At 33.1% G+C, this 21,022-nt stretch overlaps 1 protein-coding gene across 5 annotated transcripts in view; it reads left to right on the forward strand.

Moving 5' to 3' along the window:
* Positions 1 to 20,233, forward strand: part of LOC125071051 (hypoxia-inducible factor 1-alpha) — an 89,433-nt gene extending 69,200 nt beyond the window's left edge. For 2 of the 5 annotated variants that reach the window (XM_047681112.1, XM_047681114.1), the window contains exons 8-12: positions 12,353 to 12,642; positions 12,728 to 12,933; positions 13,017 to 13,317; positions 13,391 to 13,545; positions 17,767 to 20,232. In XM_047681112.1, the coding sequence (XP_047537068.1) occupies positions 12,353 to 12,642; positions 12,728 to 12,933; positions 13,017 to 13,317; positions 13,391 to 13,545; positions 17,767 to 18,348 (1,534 nt within the window). In that variant the 3' untranslated portion in view covers positions 18,349 to 20,232. Of the gene's footprint in view, positions 1 to 12,352; positions 12,643 to 12,727; positions 12,934 to 13,016; positions 13,318 to 13,390; positions 13,546 to 17,766 lie in introns of all 5 variants that reach the window. The other 3 variants (XM_047681113.1, XM_047681110.1, XM_047681111.1) reach the window with 3 other exon arrangements.
* The last annotated feature ends 789 nt before the right edge of the window (positions 20,234 to 21,022 follow it).

Here is a 21,022-nt window from a genome sequence, read left to right on the forward strand (position 1 = left end):
ACAACAATACAGTGTACTGTTGTTTGGCGGTAGAATATCTGATGAGTGGGTGGTACCCAGACGGGCTTGCACAAAGCCCTACCACCAAGTAAATTACTCGTATTACTCTGATTCGGTATAAATGGTAGGTCGGTGTATAACGTATATAACGTTTGTGGTTGACAATCCATAGATGGTAATAACATTTATTTATGCATCATATCATGTGCTGCTGTCAATAGCCAATGGGTGACCTATAGCAAAATTCACGTTATCACGATTTATCACGAGACTAGGTATACAGGTCACTGTTAATTTGCATGTTATAAAGGTGAACTGACAGTAACGGTAGAAACTCGACGAGATAACGTTACAACTAATTAATCATAAAAAAGTAAGTCAATTAATCATTAACAATTGTAAATATAGTAATCATAAGTCAACTTTATGTTTTGAGTTGTAAGGTTCTGTCAAAACATAAATAAATACTGTCACTGTTACTGTCAAAGCTCGAACTAAGGTAAATCTTAAGATTTTCCAGTAAAACCTAAGATTTACATGAGTTGGTAAATGTAAGTATTTATTATAAAGGGATGACTTTTTCGGACTTTTACAATTTCAACCTAATCTAACCTAACATGTAAATCCTAAGGTTTACCAAGTGAATGATCGAATCCCAAAGTTTTATGGACATTTACCATTCATAATCGGTAAATCTTAGGTTTTACTGGAAAATGTTAAGATTTACCGTAGTTCGAGCTTTTAAAGTAACATCATTTTAAACGTAGTTATACAATTCAGAAAAGAATTGCATGAATAAAATAAATTTTTGGGTTTTTCAATTTTTTTCAACCGGATTTTATCATATTTTACTACTAATTAATTACAAGAGACCTGTAATAATACTAGGCGATAGTGAATGGTTATAGTAAGCCATGAACTAATATGTCAATGTAATGTATTCATATGTGTTAGTTACAATTATGCGTGCTCTAAAACATGACGTCGATATAATTACCAACTCGGCGCTTTATTTAATGTATTAAGTTTACTGTTACATAATACTATTTTTATTAGTGTATAGGTATTTAGTTATATGAAATAAATGTATCGGTTACTTAACTTACGAAATATAAAAAAAAAATATATTAAGAAAATTATTATAATCGACCTGTTAGTATTCAATTCAATCTTTTAAGTTCTTAATCGGATAAACGGATACCATCAGACTATTACCTGGGCTATATAATCGCATTTACTTTCGCTTTATGAAGTTAATACTTTGAGTAATAGTTTGTTTTTATTTTACAAATTTCTTCTATTGTATAGTTTCCGTTTCATTTATATTTTTCGACTGCCTCGTTGGTACAGCGGCTAGCTTTAAGGGGACTACACCCTGATAATTCCTACGTCCGAACACTCCAGTCGAGCTGGATTTGCTATCACATTGGATCATGAAGAATCTTTCTTTAATTGAATTGAACTTACATGAGCGCATATACCTACTTGTATACTGTATGCCCCGCGTATTCTTGAGAATAGCTGTGCCCGAAATACGACATCATACATTTAACTTTGCTTCGCTCACATTTTGAAAGTATAATTCAAATGTTTATATAAACTAACTCAATGAACCTATATAGGCAATCAACAAACAAACTTTCCATTTGTAATATATAAGGGATAGGACTAAAGATATATATTTAATAATATCATTGTCCTCGTTGCTATTCATTACCAATAACACTATCTACAACTGATAATATAAGTGCGATACATACTGTTTGGGTTAAATGCAATAGCATAGAAACACGACTTATCTCTTATCACATATAAACGCATTCTCGCTTTGATATCCGATTGCAAAGCGGCTCTTTTTCCGACTAGTTCGAACGGTATTCAATAAGGGACATTCTTTTTGTTTCCAACATACAAATAAACGTAGAGTTCACTCTTATTTCATTTTATGCTTTTATTGTAAAATTTTAAGTTTGAACTTAACATAAAGAAATTGTTGTAACCTAAGTTACTCCTTATTACATCAGCTATCTACCAGTGAAAATCCCGTCAAAATCGGTCTCGCCCTTCCAGAGATATAGCCGGAATAAACAGACAGACAGACAAAAATTGTAAAAAATGTTATTTTGGTATTTGTACTGTGTATACATACAAATGCATTTAGTAAAAGGCGGTTATTTTAATATTACAAACAAGCTCTCCAATTTTGTTATGTGTATAAATTCTATAAGTATATGATTATTGAAAAAAATGTATACTTATATTTCGTAGCTAGATAAATTTAATTGAAGGTGAAGTATTAATTTTTTTTATCCAACTACGGCAAAGTAAATTGATCTACAGGTGATTGTAGTGTTCATTTATTTCTTACAGCTAATTCAAACTAATATTATAAATGCGGCTGAAGCCGTGAGCGGTAACTATTGAACTTATATGTTGATATATGATACTTATATATCTGATGTCTTGTTGAATTCAACACGACAGACATAATTATGTAACTTGCATATTACACCGAGCAACAAAAATAAATATTTGACAAATATATCGATTAATTTATCAAAAACAGGGTCAAGTAAAAGCTAATATAATATACTAATAAAGTAATTAATCACTATTATCCGGATATGCAACGCCCGTGACCCTTCCGTTGACAAGATATTGGGTACCACCTGCGAGAAATCGTGCGATACATATATCGTTTATTTTCACATATGTAGGTCAATGCAATTACATACTAGTGTATGTATGTATACTCGTGTGTTGCATTCGAAAGGCTACCGGCCACTCGCTTCGACTATTATTAGAACTGGATCGTCTGGGTCGATCACAATGATAAAATGTGACTGTTTAATCAAGAATCGATAAAACTAACCGATTCATTAAATAGGTACCCGTGTACGACTGATGATATTTACTTCAGGCTTCATGAACATACATTTTTTTGTAAGAAATATACTATGCGATAATTAATTAATAAGAAAAAAAAAAGATTTTTACATACATAGTTACAGAACGTATATTTAATACAATTTGTAAAGGTATTCGATGGTTTTAGTTGAACTAAATTTTCTATCCGTTCTGAAACGAATTAAAGTCGAATTAATTAATTTGACTGTAATCTGATGATCTTTGGACACATTAGGGCGACCAATGAACGTTTAGTATTTAATAATTATGTTGATCAAAGTATATATGTTCACAACATAGTAAGTTGTAGTAGTTTTTTAAATTTAAAATTATACCCAAATGAAGTTTATACCTCTAAGAGATCGGAATTTGTTTTTAAGAATGGTATGCATGTCTTTGTGTTTTTGTGTGTAAATAATCCAGATAACTCTTCTATAAGCCATGTAAAAGTACTGTGTTCCACAACTTCGTTCCAAAAATAAACTTCTACACTGTCTAGAACAGAGTGCATACAAATTGTAGGTAGGTATTTAAATATGCATTTTAGTTATCTGCTTTACAGGAACGTTTATGTGAAAAAACAAACCTTAACTGTAATTGTGTTGCTGATAAATATTATTAGTATTACCAGTAATCAGTATTCATTGCTCAAGGAATTAATTTATATTGGACAACATCACATACTCACTCTGATCCCAATGTAAGTAGATAAAGCACTTGTGTTATGGAAATCAGAAGTAACGACGGTACCACAAACACCCAGACCCAAGACAACATAGAAAACTAATGAATTTTTTCTACATCGACTCGGCCGGGAATCGAACCCGGGACCTCGGAGTGGCGTACCCATGAAAACCGGTGTATACACTACTCCACCACGGAGGTCGTCATATACTAATAAAGTATTTAATAATAATAAATATTACACCTTTGCCTCATTTAAAAGTTTACTGAAATTAAATAATAAAGAATAACAGTTAATTTATTTTTAAAATTGCTTTTTAAAAGAAATATTGTTACAATTACAAAAAAGTATGCCAATTTAACATACTGGCTTGAGAGGGGTAATTAAAAGAACTTTCTGTAGTTAATTAGCTATGTTTTAATCAACAAAAGAAAAACTAAGATGCTTTGAACATTCATGTAATTTTGCGTCTCGTATTATATCGTCTATAAAATACTATTGGTTACGTGACCAAAAAAAAAAACAACTTACTTAAAATCCAAAAGTAAAGCGTAGATTTAAATAAAACAATAGAAATCATCACACTCTCGAACCAGTAATCAGTATTCATTGCTCAAGGAATTCATTTCTTCGTTCCATTGCATTATTCTTAGTTTAGTTTTATGTTTGTAGTAGCTGTGATTTTAAAGACAGACTAGCTGCTTGTGTTTGCGTTTTCAACGCCTCTTTAAACCTGTTTCGAAACAATTAATCGATACTCATAAATATTCTGTCTGTTAAAATCTACCTATATCAATCGACATTGTAATTATGGTATATAAACTAATTCACACAAAAGTACTCTATGACGTATATATCTTTCATGGTTGCTCGACATTCATCTTTTTAAGGATCAGATAAATACTACTACTCTAATACACCCTTAATTATGACGTTCAGCAGAAGAAAATATATGCACATATTTAGTTTCGTAACAGCTAACCATTACACGGATTGCTTCATTATATTATGCATTATGTATCTCATAACAAAAGTAAATGTAACAATATTTCATGCGAACTTATTCATACAAAGTTTTACCTGTAGCTTTTAAATTATTTAAAAGTTGGCCATAACAGTTGAAATACGTAATGAAAGCGAAATTCTTGCTCGTCTACACCGGAATCGTCGGTCGGGTTTATGCAAGCGGAGTGCACTGCAACCTCCCCCCTCGGTCGTTCACCCCTCCTTCCTACTACCTACTCCAAGTAGAACATTGCAGTTTTCGTTTTAAACTGAATGGGTGGCGTGGGTGTACTCCGGTTATTGTCCCGATTGCGGCGAGAGCGGTACCTCTGAAACTATTCTTGAAAATCAGCACTCAGCGAGTCTTCTGTTTTTATTAAACAAAGTGCACGTCGTATTTTAAATTTTATGCATGCATATAATATCATTTAAAACATTAAACAATTTTGTTACTTTAACGTCTACCAGTACTTTGATTGTTATATATTGAATGATATATTCGAATTAGTGTTTGAAGGGAAGAGGGTCAGCGGTATCATCATTCCAGCCTATTACGATGTTAGATATCCACTTGTGTCTCTCGAGACCTTGAAAACTGATTATGGAAACGATCTTGCTCTCAGATCGACTTCCCTTTCGGTTTTGTTATACGTAAAATTTTATTTCGTTTGACCTAAAAACAGTACGTAGCACTTATGCGATACATAAGTTTTGTGAACTTAAACAGACGTTTTCGTGCACTGTGTCTGAATATATTTATATAACATTGTGGAATTCGTTCTATTTTATAGTTGTGAGCCATACGTTTGAAATTATTCTATTTGTCAATAAACATCGTCATTGTTATAAGTATTTAAGACTTGAAATTTTTAAAGATTTTAATTTTTTTTAATGTGTACGGTTTGGCTGTTTCGCTAGGTTTCGCACGCGATTAACGTTATTGTTATACATATATTCTATATCCACAATCATTTTTAATAAGTGGTCAGTCTTTTGCAATTTTTTTTAGTTCTATATCGTACGTAGTATATAGTACGTTGAGAGCTAAAATGTCACCTGATGATCAGTAAACAGCAGCAATCTAAGACTTGTCGAATTTATTGAAACGAATAATAGCGTTAGAAGAGGTAGATCAGTATATCAACATAATTACAAATAAATAACACAAAAGATATAATGTTTACTCTATATATACATAACAAATGATGTACAAATAGCATTCATATTTAAAAAAACCATCACATGCTGTAGTGGCGTGATGTTTTTCATTTTGAAACACGTTATTAATAAAATATAATTTAGCTACGAACGTAGACTTTTAAATACCTATTGGTTGTAACGAGTTCATTGACACCGGTTTTATCAGTCGATAGTATGATGTAATACTTTATCAACATTTAAGTATATTTAAGCGGGTGATATATTAATTATTTTCATAGCATTATTTAAATTATTTAACGAAGGACTTTCATGAATAATGCAATTGAGTTGCTGAAACACGTCGTGTATTAAGTCGTTAAAATACTTTACAACGTATATAAAAGTAATAACAAATTTGATTAATATTATTCATAGAAGTATAAAGGACACGTAAATAGGTTTTTATCAATCAGAAATCAAAGGAGCTCATTACCGTCGTCTATATATTTTATACTAAAAGACAAAGATTTTATATCTATACAACGAGACTACCAATTAAAATCGCCTACACAGTCTGATTGCCGTGTGTTAAATGTTACATAGGTACATTGTAAAGTACCGTTGCAAGATCGTCACGTGACATTCGAATCCAGCGCACGATCCAGTATCGGCGTTATCGATTTTATATTTCAGACTGTCGAGTCATAAGTAAAATAAACTTTTTATTTCTCTGTAGCCCAATAACATGTAGGTTCGTGTGGACGGTCACGTAAGCTCTGTTTGCTGTAGCCTCTAACCGTCGGCCATTTTTTTCATCACTGTTAAAAAGTAGAAACAACAATGACACGTCATATCTAATCAAACTCAATATATTTTAATTGAAAGACGCCTATTGAGTGATGATGGAAGTATCTCTTTGGTTGTTTAAAAATATTGTGAGTTTAATTTATCTTTTCTTTTATTTATATAAAATTATGCAAATACTTATAGCACATTCTCGTTTTCTTCTCTACTTAATGCATACATATTTACATATGCCATGATCTGAATTATCTGTAATTATAACAGACACCATCTTTCAACTTTTATCATAGAACTATCATGAAAAAACTAAAGTAATAATTTTATATCATGCAAAACTGTTATAAGCATTAGCATGCTTTTTTGTTGTTGTTGCATTTATTAAGGTCATGTCAATTTTTGTTTCCACTAAATTGGAATTTGTAAAATAAAAATAACATCGTGAAAATAATGTTTAAAAAAAAACATAAACGTATTTCCTAATTTTAAAGAAGTTTACATAAAGGAATGTTCGCTATAGTAGGAATTTTGAGTCATCTACTGATATTATATCGAGCTCGTTAATCGGACCACAGTCTCGCTAGAACACTATGACGACATGACTATATTCAGGTGATGTAATTCAAGATTGTTCAACGTTGTTAAAGTCACGTAGTCAGTTCGAAGCAGGTCGAAAATGGGGATGGAGCTAGTAGGGTCAACGTACGGACCCGCGGGCCCTAATGGCATAATGGGTTCGCAGTTCGCGAAGTGAATCTTGTATTATGCAACGATCTCTGAATTGTTGAGAAGCAATCCTTGTCGCGGCTGATAAAACATTTAATTAAATCTAGTTTTAATAAATAGCCTTATATAAGACATAATTTTAGGCTCAACGAAATATTAAAATCTACCCAAATTAAATTGCTTAAAATATGATCAAATAAAGGCACAAATTTCTTCTAGAAGTATTTTACTAAAATCATTTTTAAAGATGAATAAATATAAGGATTATAAATATTACATCAGATAGTTTTCATCGGATTGTGCAATAGAAAAGCTACTATGTCTGCGGCCTAAGGATCACTCTGCGTAGTATCCTATCGGACTCTTTACGAGTTGGACGAAATATTTAATTGCATTCCAAGTTTAATTATTATTTTTTTAAACAATATTCTAAGCTACTGTTAATTTTAATGTTCCGTTTTCGTGCTTTCCACGATTTGTACTTACCTAGTAATACTTGGTATAAATCACGTTCACAAGTCTAGATTTTCTGTGCATAAACGAAGGTAAGTACTGGTCCATTAGCGCGCCGGATCATATTACGCGGCTAAATTGTGGAACAACGCTCCTTCATCCAACAGTATCGTATAACAGATTTATGATGGATTGATGAAGGTCTTCCTGCTTCGTTCCACAATCGAAGAAGTAATAGCGGTATTCATTTATACATTCAATTCTCAATTTTACTATACTTTATTAATATTTTTATCGTTAGGCACATAACATTTTTCCCGTAGGTGATAGTATATTTAGTGATTATACGCTGTTGCAGTAGATAACTTCAGTGACTCATTATATAAAGGTAAAGTTGTTATGGGTTGTTATGGAAAATATAATCGCACAATTATTATGCTAGTCAAGATTTAGCATGTTTGATGATCAATATGATTGTACAAAATTTTTTCGATTTAGCCAAGAATAGAATGCACATAATATGTATGTCAGTTGATATACAATAATTTGGAAAATTTCTAAAACATTAAATTGTTTTCAAAGAATACATTGTGTTAAAAAAAAATAGGTATGCCAATTTTTTGTTGAATTTATTTTAAGAGTATGTAGTTCCACGAGTTGCATATAGTTCATCATGCGGGTCATTAACCTTTTCGGAAATAGCTGTCGCCAAAATAACTTATTACTTAAATGCTTCAATATACTTTAAAATAACACAAATACTCTGTTGTCAACGCCGAGTGTTATGTAAACAATAACATAATCATATATTATCGAGGTCGTTACAGACAATAATTGCAGCCTTATCTAAGTCAACATATATTGTAGTGCCATAAAAACGTGTGAGAATCACTCATTGAAAAATGATGTGGAGTTAACTTGACCGTGATCAGTAGATCACCGGTGGTACGCGAACTCTGTTATCTCACCGCGTGGCTGTCGAATGAACGAAGCGGCAACCCTCGAATATTTATCATCAGGTTACGTCGCTTGACTGTGCAGTGTGTGTTTAGGTTGGTCGCGTCACGAGTCTCTCGAGTGCGCCGTCGCCGCCAATCGCCGCGCGTATCATTCGCGCCACGGACTTCATAGCAAGCGTACACCCCATGCGTACACCCTGCCGCCCACCTACCGAAACTCACGTTCTCGATCAGCTGTTCACTTCGTAACCTCCGCACGAAACTTCTCCACACAAACTTTGTTTATCACTCGTCCAAACGTTGGCTTTCCGCACAATGGTAAGAATCAGTGGAATATTTGTGTCAGTGAATAGTGATACCGTGTTTGTGCCGCTAAAAGTGCTAATAACTGCATCATAATAAATTATGTAAGGACGGTAGTCGGCTAATAAAAGTGCATTGTTATCGTCTTCGGGCCATTTATATTCTCTACGTGTCCAATTTAGACATTTGTGGAATAATTAAACAATTTCCCATAAATATTCAAAACGAGGTTAAGTAACTTCTTATATTTATCGATATATTCAATTTACATTGTAACCGACGATTGGTTGTGGATATTATAAAAGAATAACACAAATACATAACCGTAATCGTTAGTTATAATAATGTTATAATAACTAGAAGCTTATCTCAATCGATGTTATCATTTTCCGGCTCAGAAATCGAAACCAGCTACATTGATGGAGCGTCTCTTTACACTGCGCTTATGGTTGTGTTGCGTCTTGTTTTTGAGATATGCTAAAATTAGCGAACTCGTCCCCCGCTGTCCTCAGGCGGCTCGTTATGTAACGCGCCACCGGTCCGGCCTTGACTCCCGCGCCGATCTCACCGACACGCCATTGGCAGACCGATGAGATATTCGTATTGAAATTGAATCATTGTTTAAATTGTGGAAACTAGTCGTACACGCTAAGATGCTAACAATTAGAGTCGTTGATTTTTACTAAAAGCTTTAACTACTTTGTAAATTCATGTTGTTTTACAACTTCAGCCTCGTTCCTGTAGGTTTGGTATTTAACGGCAGGTGCCAAAATTTTCCACAATTGCCACTGATACCTTATCGTTGCCTTCATTCAATTGCACCTGTTAAATGTTTACTTTCATCGATCAAACGTGTCCTTCCGACAATAGTAATGCCTGTACTTACTATCTTCCTATTATCGTCTTAACGGCTATAATAGGGATTCTTATCAGTACGGCCTTGAAACTAATGCGTAAATATTTATCGTGATAGAAAATCGTCTGGCGTTTCACACTTGATACCTTGTTAGTGTTGCGTTAATGCTTATTAAGATACTTACACGTTGAATGTACTAAAATTATCATTATACTTTGTTTTAATACTTAGAACTTCTGATACGTTATTCGCGTTTACATATAAAAAAGCAAAAACAAAACAGTTCAGTACCATTTTCTTCCCTGTAAACCGTTTTTATTTTATTTGGTAGCGGTTTAAGAGCTTTAGTGTTATCAATAAAACATAATGTAAATAGGAGTAGAAAAATCATTCGAAACGTGCATATTCATGTGTTTTTTGGTATTTTTTTAATAATGATTATGGTCGAATTTTAGTCACTAGGCGCACACACTTGTCTTATTAAAATGCATGAAAATACATTGTAAATTACGTTTAACAATGTCAACTTAGATCAATAACCTCATTTCAAAACGAAATGGTTCATTATATTTTACTAGTAATAATATTCTCACGTCAAACATTTAGTTATAATTAAAACCTGTTTTATTTATTACATAGTAAGCTGAGATTGTCGGTTATAAATTTTGATCGTATGAGATGGCCAAAACGAATGCCCTTGTCCATGGCAATATAATTGTTGAATCGCGTTTCTCGTTCAACGGTATCACGGCCAAGGTCAGGGACAAAACAGCTGCTTCGCTACTGACTATTAGTTTATGAATCGATATTTTTTTTTCAAAAAATATTTTTTTTTCTATTCTTTAACACGTAAACTAATAATTTCACAACATGTGTTTAAAAAAAATAAAAACTGAACATCGGTTTACGGAATATTATGTAAGCAGCTTAAGGGATAACCATTGCTTCTATTTTTAAAATAATCGTATAAGCAGACTAAGCAATATTTTTTTATATAGACCGAGTAGACAGAACGTCGGATCGTAATCTAGTCGGCAATCGATACGGGACACACCGCGTGGATTTCTGCGTGCGCATTCGGTTTCACTAGCAGCCTAGTGAATGGCCGCCCCAAAGAAAACATGGGGATTTAGGCAGGGGGGTGAGCGGGCAAGGTCGTTAGCAAGGCCGAACTTACTACCATCCCTACATCTCTCTTCTACGTGACAGCATCCCATTCAACTATCTTTCTCTAACAAATTCACTTTCGAAAGTAGCGTAAATGCACCGAACAAAACACACCCTCTTACGATTTATGTCTGGCCCAGGATGAATCGACTTTTTGGCAACATTTCTTATGTTGTTACGTCACGACAGTTAGTTTCAATCTGCCAAGACTTGCTAATCTTCCGGCATGCATTATATTTGTGCGTAAATTAAGAAGATGCTTTATTATGTTTTAAATTAGAATAATTTCATAATTATATTTTTTGTATAATTATATTTCTAGTTAAGATTAATACAGTTAAGTAACATTATCTATATAATGAAGGAAATAAATAATTCCGTTAACGCAGCATATATTTTAATCTATTAGGTTAATGAAAACTTGAACTTTACTTAACTGTCAACAACGTTCTTATCGTAATAGTTAGCCGATCGAAGTTTTGACGTGAAATCATTGACGCAAATGTATCCCTGAGGAACAATTCTTAGGTTATCTTAGTCACTTGACATTTATTAATTAATCCCGTACTTTGGTAGTTAGAGCTGTAAAGATAGCATATGTTTTAATGGCGTATTTATTGATTCGTTTAGGTTTATTTAAATTAGTGCCAGCAGCGAGACAGTCAACACGTTATTAAACTTTTTTTATTGTTACTTCAATATTGAAGTTGTTACAATCTCGTGATTGTAGTAGTGTCGACCGTTATCGCGTTTTAGTGATTCACTGCTCAAATTGTTTCGTATTTTTTTTCTGACTATGATATATAATTTATTTTCCAAGAATATTTTCAATAAGGTGAGCGATAACTTCGTAGCTACGCAGACTCTATTATAGATTTATAGTAGGTGTTAATCAGATCGATTTATTGCTGTTTTCGCATAACAATTTCACTCCATCTCTCGTGTCTTATATCATTTTGCTACCTATATATCTTATATATTTATCAAAGAGAATTAAAGATACAAAACTATGTAATTATATAAATGAGCTAACGAGTTACCTGACAAAAGAATATTGGTCTTACTCTGCTCTATTCTAGATGTATCACTCGTTTAAGCATCGGCCTTGAAGTATTGTTGGCTCATTACTCGGTTCCACATACGTTCAACATCGCGACACATTGTACAGTGCTAGGACGATACTTATGTTTATCTATTAGCACTCGTTTCTTTACTAAATCAATTAACACTGTAAACATCTATCTGTTTTCTAACAAGTTATTTATTTTTTGACGACGCTAAAACTGTAGACCATGTTTATTTTTTCATTTTATTGATTTATTTGCTATTTTGTACGTGATTTGTTCACAGCGGTATCGAGTGCAAAGATGAGGTGTTTGCTGCACACCAAGTGCAGCATGCAGACTTGAAGCCGGTGGTGGCTCCAACACTGCCAGCACCAGCTCCGCAACAAATCTGTGTTCCCACTGAACCCGCTAACGGAGCGATAGTGGCCACTATTCTCCCAGAAGAGGAGAGACCTATACCCGTTACAGAACTTATATTTGCACCAAGAAAGAAAGAAATGAACAAAGGATTTCTCATGTTCTCTCAAGAGGAGGGACTTACAAGTGAGTGGCACTTGAACAGCAAAAGCTTAGGTACCCGTTGCTTGCTTTTAGAATACTTTATTAAACTAATAATCTGAAAAGAAATTCCTTGCAACATTTCGTTCATGTTTTTCAGTGCTTAAAGACGAGCCGGAAGATCTGACTCATTTGGCACCCACAGCTGGTGACGCTTGTATTCCTCTGGAGAATAGTCCTTTTGATATGTTTGACGAATTCATATTGAGCGACAACTACTGCAGTTTACTCGGCGATGATTTGGCTAGTGGATCACCCGTAGACTCTCTAATCGGTGACTCTTTACTGTCTTCACCTGAACCGCAGGTTTGTGTTCAATGTTGAAATTATGAATAACGATTGTATTCAAAGATCAATAAAAATATGCTAATAAATAATCGGTTTTTCAGGAAAATGAATCTTCTTGTGAACAGTCGTCACTTCTGACGGAACTGTCATTGGATGCTTTCGATAACAATAGATCAGACAATGACATCGATGATGGACATTCGCCATTTATACCCACAACTGACGAGCTTCCGCTCCTTGCGCCAGCTGTCATGTGGGGCGCTCTACCCGATAACGTTAGCCAAGCGAGACCACAGCCGTCGGAGGCACAGACTTCGGCACCAGCTCTACAACGTCTACTCGCCGCTCCACCTACGGGCCCACAACCGCAAGATCTCATTACAAACATTTATTCAGACCAAGGTACTTTTAGAGTCACCGTACGAAATGGACATATACGATTTTGAATTTATTTTACCAAATTAATTATTTTTAGGTCTAATTCCAAGCAAAAGCATATCGACGTGGGATACGGGTGTAAAACGAGTTCTAAAGCAGGAAGAGGAGCCCACTGCTAAACGCGTGAAGCGCAGTCCCTCCCCAGCACCTGCTGCGAGGTCTCCGTCCTCAAGCGTCCTCATGAACCTCCTGGTGAGCGGCTGTGACGTGGATGCCGGCTACATTTGCATGGTACAATGCAGGCCGCGCCAAAAAGCGAAAGCCTGAGACAGCTTAAACTGTCCTCAGATAAAAACTGTGATAATGCGCGTCCAGTGATCGGTCGATAGTTGTCCGGACCCCTCCATACAGCGATATTCAGCATCGAATACGAATTATTACTTAACCGTGCCGTCAATACTTGTGATATTACTACTGTTTATACACTTTCAGTATCTAAGCCACGTCCGTAAACGAAATGATCATACGACAATAAATATCAAACATCAAGTTTAAAGTTTGTGGAGGTTTAGGTATTTGAACGGTGCAATGCACCTGACAAGGACTTTTTAGAGTAGTAAATCTTTCGCTGGCTTGCGATCTCGTACACGCCTCGAGGAGGCATGCGAAATAGACTTTTTAATTGTTCAGCGTAGACCACACCCGATGCTACGCAATAAATCCTAAGCAATCGTTTTAGTTTTATTCTAGTGCTAAGTTTGAAGTGCGCATATCGATGTGGTTATGGTGAACTATTTCTAGGTGTACTAAGTCGACTCTCGCGTGAGAGCTCTGCCGCGCACTCTGTCTTATGTTCTAAGAGTCAATAATTTAATAGATTTTTTATTAATAACCTATTTTCGAAGGTCACCCCTCTATTTATTCGTTGTAGTTAAGTTACGAGTAGTTAGAAAATTTCTGTTGATTTTTATATAAAATTAGATAAGACTGCTAGAGGCGGTTTAAAATATCATAGAGTGCCCGTCGTTATTAAATTTTTACCAGAGTTTATCTTAGGAAGTGTAGTTATAAGGCAGTTTGTGGACACGATTTGCTAGTTATTTAACAGACGACACTGCCAAACCATACAAAGTACAATTTAGCTGAGCGGTATAGTTGTGTTGTTGACTTTTGTTCATTTTATAAAGGATATGTATTCGTAGCGATTAAATAATGTTTTAGTATTTATTTTTTAACGTTAACTGCGTCGATTTTTGTATTTTATTATTAAGATGAATGTTTAAGCAGCTACGAAATACTCGAATAAGATAAAGGAAAGTTCGATAGATGTCATAGAGCTATACTAAGTAATATATACAGATACCTAATATATTAAAAAGACGTAAATTTCTATGTAGAGATATAAACTCTTGTCATTGTTATTATTAAAAAAAATTTTTTAGTCATAAGTGGATGATGTATGTATTAGAAAAATATAATATTTATTTTTCTTGAAACAAAGTATATTGTCACGAGGCCTGATGAAACTGACGATATTAAAAGAAACGAGAGCAGGTGAAATGTGCACATTGATTTTATTTACCCCCCCCCCCACATCCTTTCCCTTCCGAGCGAGTATTAGCTTTGATTGAATTTACGTACACAAAGACGAAACATCATTTATAATCAAATACATATTTTACAAATGATAATATTTTTACAATACTAAACGGATGTTTTAACGAACACGATACTTTTTCTGACAATTAAATTTTCAGTGCTTTTTAGTTATCATGAAAGTAATTATATTATATTCTTTGAAACGCACTTTATCTTCTGGTATAAGTAATATGTATGTTACTGTAAAATCTCGAACGAAGGTAAATCTTAAGATTTTCCAGTAAAACCTAAGATTTACCGATATTATTTGGTAAATGTAAGGATTTATTATAAAGGGATGACATTTTCGGTCTTGTAAACCTAAGATTTACCAAGTGAATGATGGTAAAAGTTCGAATCCCAAAGTTTTATGGACATTTAGCATTCATAATCGGTAAATCTTAGGTTTTACTGGAAAATCTTAATATTTTCCGTAGTTCGAGCTTTTACAGTAACATGTATATTGGTTTTGTAGTTTTTTCAGTTAAAACAACGGAACGTCTCGTTATTTATTAGTACTTATCGATAAACTTATAGACTTCTTCAAGACGGTACTATTAATAAGATTATTATAAACCCGGTAATATATTTTACGAACATAACTTGGAGATAATGCTATCTGACAGATTAACGAGTATCGGAAAACTAAGGAAATGTTATTAATATTAAATAACGCGATAAATATATAGTTATTGCTCTAATTAGATGACAGATTAAAATAATTTACCTACATCAAAATGTAGTTTATATGCGGAGCCGTAAATTGTTAATATATATATTTAAAAAAAAAAATTCATACAGTTGGCAGATTCTTCGTGTTCTTAACCGAGTATACACCTCAAATACATAGTGTAAAACGAAATTGAAACCGTCAAACTTATCTTGTTATTTGTTTTTCAACTTTGTCATTTTGATAGTATCGTCCGTTTTTGTTATGATATTGATAGGCTGACTAAATGAGGACTTGCAAATACGCCACCATGTTATGTGGTATCCGATGCCTAGAAATTAGCGCTGTACGAAATATTAACCATTGCTTCCGGCGCTATAAACCTTGGGAACTAAGATGTTAAGTCCCTCGTAACGCTTGTAACACTTGTAATTAAACTAACTCACTTACTGGCTCAAATTGAAACCATTTGCTGTATTGCTTGTATTACTGTTTGGTGGTAAATACCTGTAGAGTAGGTTACCCACCCGAGCGGGCTAAAGCCATCCCACCAATTTCAAGCTTCACATAAGTCATAAACAAAATTTAGTTTTTAATAGTAAGTAATAGTTACTGAAGTAATAACTCGGCTGATATAAACTGTTATTATTTCTTGCCATTTAACCTTTTTGTGAATATTTCCGCTTCGAATAAATATTGAACAAACAGCGATAACAGTCCGATACAAATTTTATAATATATCTATTTTCAAAGGTTAATGGTCCGTCGAAAGGAATTCAATCGATTTACGTTATTAGAAGAATACAAGAAGTATTACGAGGCTTTTGACGTTAACACAGATTAAATGATCTTTCTTACACATGCGGTGCATCGCATAAACGTTAAACTGGTTTTAACTAGTATTTCGCCCTCAGACCTTTTCCAGCAGGCTGTATGATGATCTGATTTTATAACGCATACGATATAACTTTTTTAAACAATTTTTTCCGACATTCCGTATATTGAATTCAATAAATTAAAATTCAATAATGTCCTAAATAATATTGAATACTTGTATGAATTATTTTAATCATCAAAAATCTTTAAAATATAATCACTTTTTAAGAATACTTTAATTGATTTTGAAATAAAGTCATTAAAATAATTTTCGCGACCCTTAATTTTGATGTTCTATGCCTTGATCTAATTCAGCTTCGGTATAAACGTACGTTTAGTCTCACAAATAGTCCATCATGCTTTATGCCTTCAGCCTTTGTAGAAAATACACTCGGTTAGAGAATAAACTATAATGTTTAATTTTCTTCGCTAGTAGTTTCGTTATTCTGAAACTAATAACCACAATTACAAGTCACTTGCATAAATTCACTAACGCAATTCAGTCTCACTAATCTAACCAAAGCTGTACACTTATCACCTGATACCAAATACATTAACATCGGCTATCATTTAAAACATATTCGTTCAAGCTATGATATAACAATTACAAAATAATCTTAAAATTTTACGTGATAAACACTTAGTTTGAAACCGTAAATAGAAAAAAAAAATCTCTAAAAATAACACTATCATGGTTCAGATAAAGTAGGACATCCGAAAGAATCCCGACCGTAGTTAGTGGGAAGATAACAAAGCACGAAGCGAATATAAAGATAACGCGTGGTCAAATCGGCCTTTGTAAAATACGCTAAGTTTCCTACATTGAAAGACAAAAGATAGAAAAAGGAACGTCCATTTCAAGTCGGAATATCACAGCTATGTTTAGCTTTTGTAAAATTATATATAAGTTGACTGTGAATCAAGCTTGCGATCAATTAAATATTTACAGTATTTCACACGAATTAATGAATATAGTTTAATTTTCTCTGATCAAGCATTTCGGCAGAATGTAAACGACATACATACAAAAAACAAACGGTTCTTGTGGTTAAGAGTAAATAAATATTAAGAAAAAAATCTAGCACTAAGTAACTATGTAAATTGTAAAGAAATGATTATTTCGTCACACTCGGCTTAAATTCAAGTTTAAAGCTAATACTACAAAAAATTACTCATTACTTTTTGCTGTCGGAAACGTCAATGTGCACCATTTACCGCTTATTATTGATTTCCATTCAATACGATATTATTTTTACATTTAAATAATAAAAATTCTTTGTGTGTTACAGGACATACATCCGCAGGCAAAGCAGATAAATCAACAGCCACCAAAATATCCCTTCATTATGAATTCCCAAAAAGTACCACAACAGAATACCGTCAATAGAAATATTCCTATTCCCGTCATTAACATCATACAATCGACGCCGAAACCCATGATGCCGATGACCAATGGCCAAATTATACGTTTAAATATGAGTCCAATGTCGCCCCTGACTTTGAACGTAGGAAGCCCCATGTATTCTTTACCCTCCAGCCCAAACACTCCGAGCTATAGTCCCGCTATCAGCCCAGCTCCAAAAGAACGTATCCTGAGTCCTTACTCCACTCCCCAATCCCTTTCGCCGACCGGAAGTTACCAAATGTACAGTCCTAACAACAGACTTCTGTCACCCACCGGTGTAATGCAAGGCTACGACCCTTACCTCACGACCAAGATGCAGTCGAGTCCCGGGTTCATGCTTCAGTCCAACGAAATGCTGCTGGACTCCAACGTACCCCTGACAACGACGGACTTCTGGCCTGACTCTGAAATATTGCAGAGCACGAGCGAGCTGTTGACCGCCTTCGATGATGTAAAACTAGTTTAAGAATATATTGAAAGATTGTTTGCATGAGTGATTTCTTCTTTCCGTTGGAAGATTGTGGGAGTATTAAATACTGGCGTTAAAAGCGTTTCAATATATGTCCCGTAAAAATTCTCAGTAAAGGTCTAAAGGTCCGTATTACTCGCAACTTCACACAAACATTCCAATAGAAGTGGTGTTTGAAATATATTACGTAGTTGAGATATTTCTCTCCCTTAGAAATCACTCGAATGAATGCAGGGTCGAAAATAATCGTAATCCAAAAGGATTCCACACTATTTCTCATAGTTACCTTATAGCCATCGTGTTTAATAAGCACGATGCTGATGACATTTAGTACGAAATAGCCAATGTTGAATTTTTTGATGAATTTTATAGATTTATATTAGTGAATATTTAAGCATATATTATAATGATTTCATGATTTAAAGTGGAATCCTCGGTGATACAATGATGTGACTTAGCGTGAGAAATGGTTTTTACATTATATTTAACTATACAATAAATGTTATCATATGGATTATGAATAAGAATGGGTGTAACTTAAGTGTAAGTGAATACAATCACGGCTAATGAGAGTTTAATATTTAGGCCCAACTGGTTTCATCGTTTAAATATAGATTTATTTTAGTCTCTATCGAAAATTTGTTAACACTTTGTTTTCTTCTCGTCGTATTGTATTCTTCCATTAGTATGATTTAATACTTTATAAAAATAAAGCAAAATTTAGTGTTAATTTCGTCGGGAGGACACTCTCGGTTATTAAAATTGTTAATGATTATATCGATTCTGAACTTTTAATTAGACATAGTTTAATTTTTATTTTATGATCAAAATTTATATACTCAGCTAGGAAGTAAGACTACGAATCAAATTTCGTAACCAAAATCATAATACCCGGGCGCTGTCAACACAGCATTGCTATTCTGTAAGAACGTCAGTCAACGTCGCCATATTCTGACTTTTCACGCTCATCTTTCGTGAGTTTCGAGTTTCTTCTTACAGAATGCCTCTATTAATTGTAAAGATCAAAATTGGCATTAATTAATTTGAAAGTACTCATACCTTCAACTATCAATTATACAATCCAGACAATTATCGGCTTTACCTATGTATCTTCTTTGCAACGGTGATTAGTTAAACAATGTTTCTATCTTTTTCTTAAAAATGTCAAAACAATGACGAAGGAAAGAGATAAATCAGTGTTTAATTATACACCTTCTAAATAAGTTTTATAAGTAATGCCGTATATTAAATACGTTAAAACATTTTTCTTGTGCGACTTATATCCAACTATATATTTTTTGTACACTCGAATAAATTTTATTTATTCTACGTAACATTTTGTTAAATAGTTGTAGTTTTATGTAGAAATCGATGAAAAAAATATAATTTAAAACATCGTAAAATTTCAAGTACAATTATCAACGTCACACAAGAATAATTATCTTCATAAAATGCAATCGTTAATTTAAAATCTCGTTAGGTTAAATGCCTACGCGTAAATTTAAGTTTGTTTTAGTTAGTTTAAATGAACTTTTTAAATAAAAGAGAGTAAATGTAGTCTTATTAAAGTTGACAATAACGGTGGCTTCTTTTTTTTTGAATTTGGAATATCGATAAATTGCCGCCAAAACCATTGATTATATGGCTAGACGTATGTTTGTTTCTTTTAGCTTATACTACTGTATTATTATATAATATTTACCGTACTGCCAATAATCTATCATAATATTACGTTAAAGTTATCCGAGTCTTGTATGAACGTCGCTGTGCCATACACAATTGCATGTCTATATTTCATCTTATGTATGCCGATAATTATCAACGATTATATAAATATACATACATATGTATACATATTACTTATTTGAAAATGTGAATTGTAAATACATAATAAATCAGATTCTTTTATATATTTTGAGAATAAATTTCTGTCATTATTATAATTATTGTTTTATTTCTACTCTGTAATATACCTAATTGTATTTATGAAACACTCAAAATATTATTTAATATGAATCTACAAACCTAATTGTTATATTCAATATATATGGGTAAATCTAAATAAAAAAATAATTAAAATGTCCCTAAAACTCTTCAGACGACACAATAAAAATAAGTCTAAAGAAATCGACGCTTAAAAAAGACTAATAATGTTATGTAATAACATCATAATCTAATCTGCATCATCAATATCAAATTAGAGAAAGAGTTAGAAAGGAATAGAGAGAATTAAGAAAATTAAGATTTTATAATACTAGAATATCAGGTTTATAACAATTTGTCATTACGACTAGCGACATCTAGTGACATATAACAAATGTACTATGGAAACCTTACCATTATTAGTAACGTAGTTGACGTTACTACATTGTAAACTAGATGTCTCTAAAATATAAGAAATTGCAAATGTATCGATTATTAATTTCATAATATAAAATAACGCGAAAGATCACGTCATTCGTGAGTGAATAGATCTATACAAATTATAATATTTTTTAATTTTGATTGTTGAATTAAAAAATATTTATTATTCTCAATAGCAACATTGTACTAAATTAGTCAGAAATCAGACTTCCGCCTTTTTTTTTTTTCGTCAATCAAATTCATTAATCTTGATTGCTCACGAGGTAGGTAGTTATATTAAGTTTCAGATTACGCAAAGATATAAACT

Source organism: Vanessa atalanta, chromosome 18 (genome assembly GCF_905147765.1).
Source record: "Vanessa atalanta chromosome 18, ilVanAtal1.2, whole genome shotgun sequence".
In the NCBI taxonomy this organism is placed as follows: Eukaryota; Metazoa; Arthropoda; class Insecta; order Lepidoptera; family Nymphalidae; genus Vanessa; species Vanessa atalanta.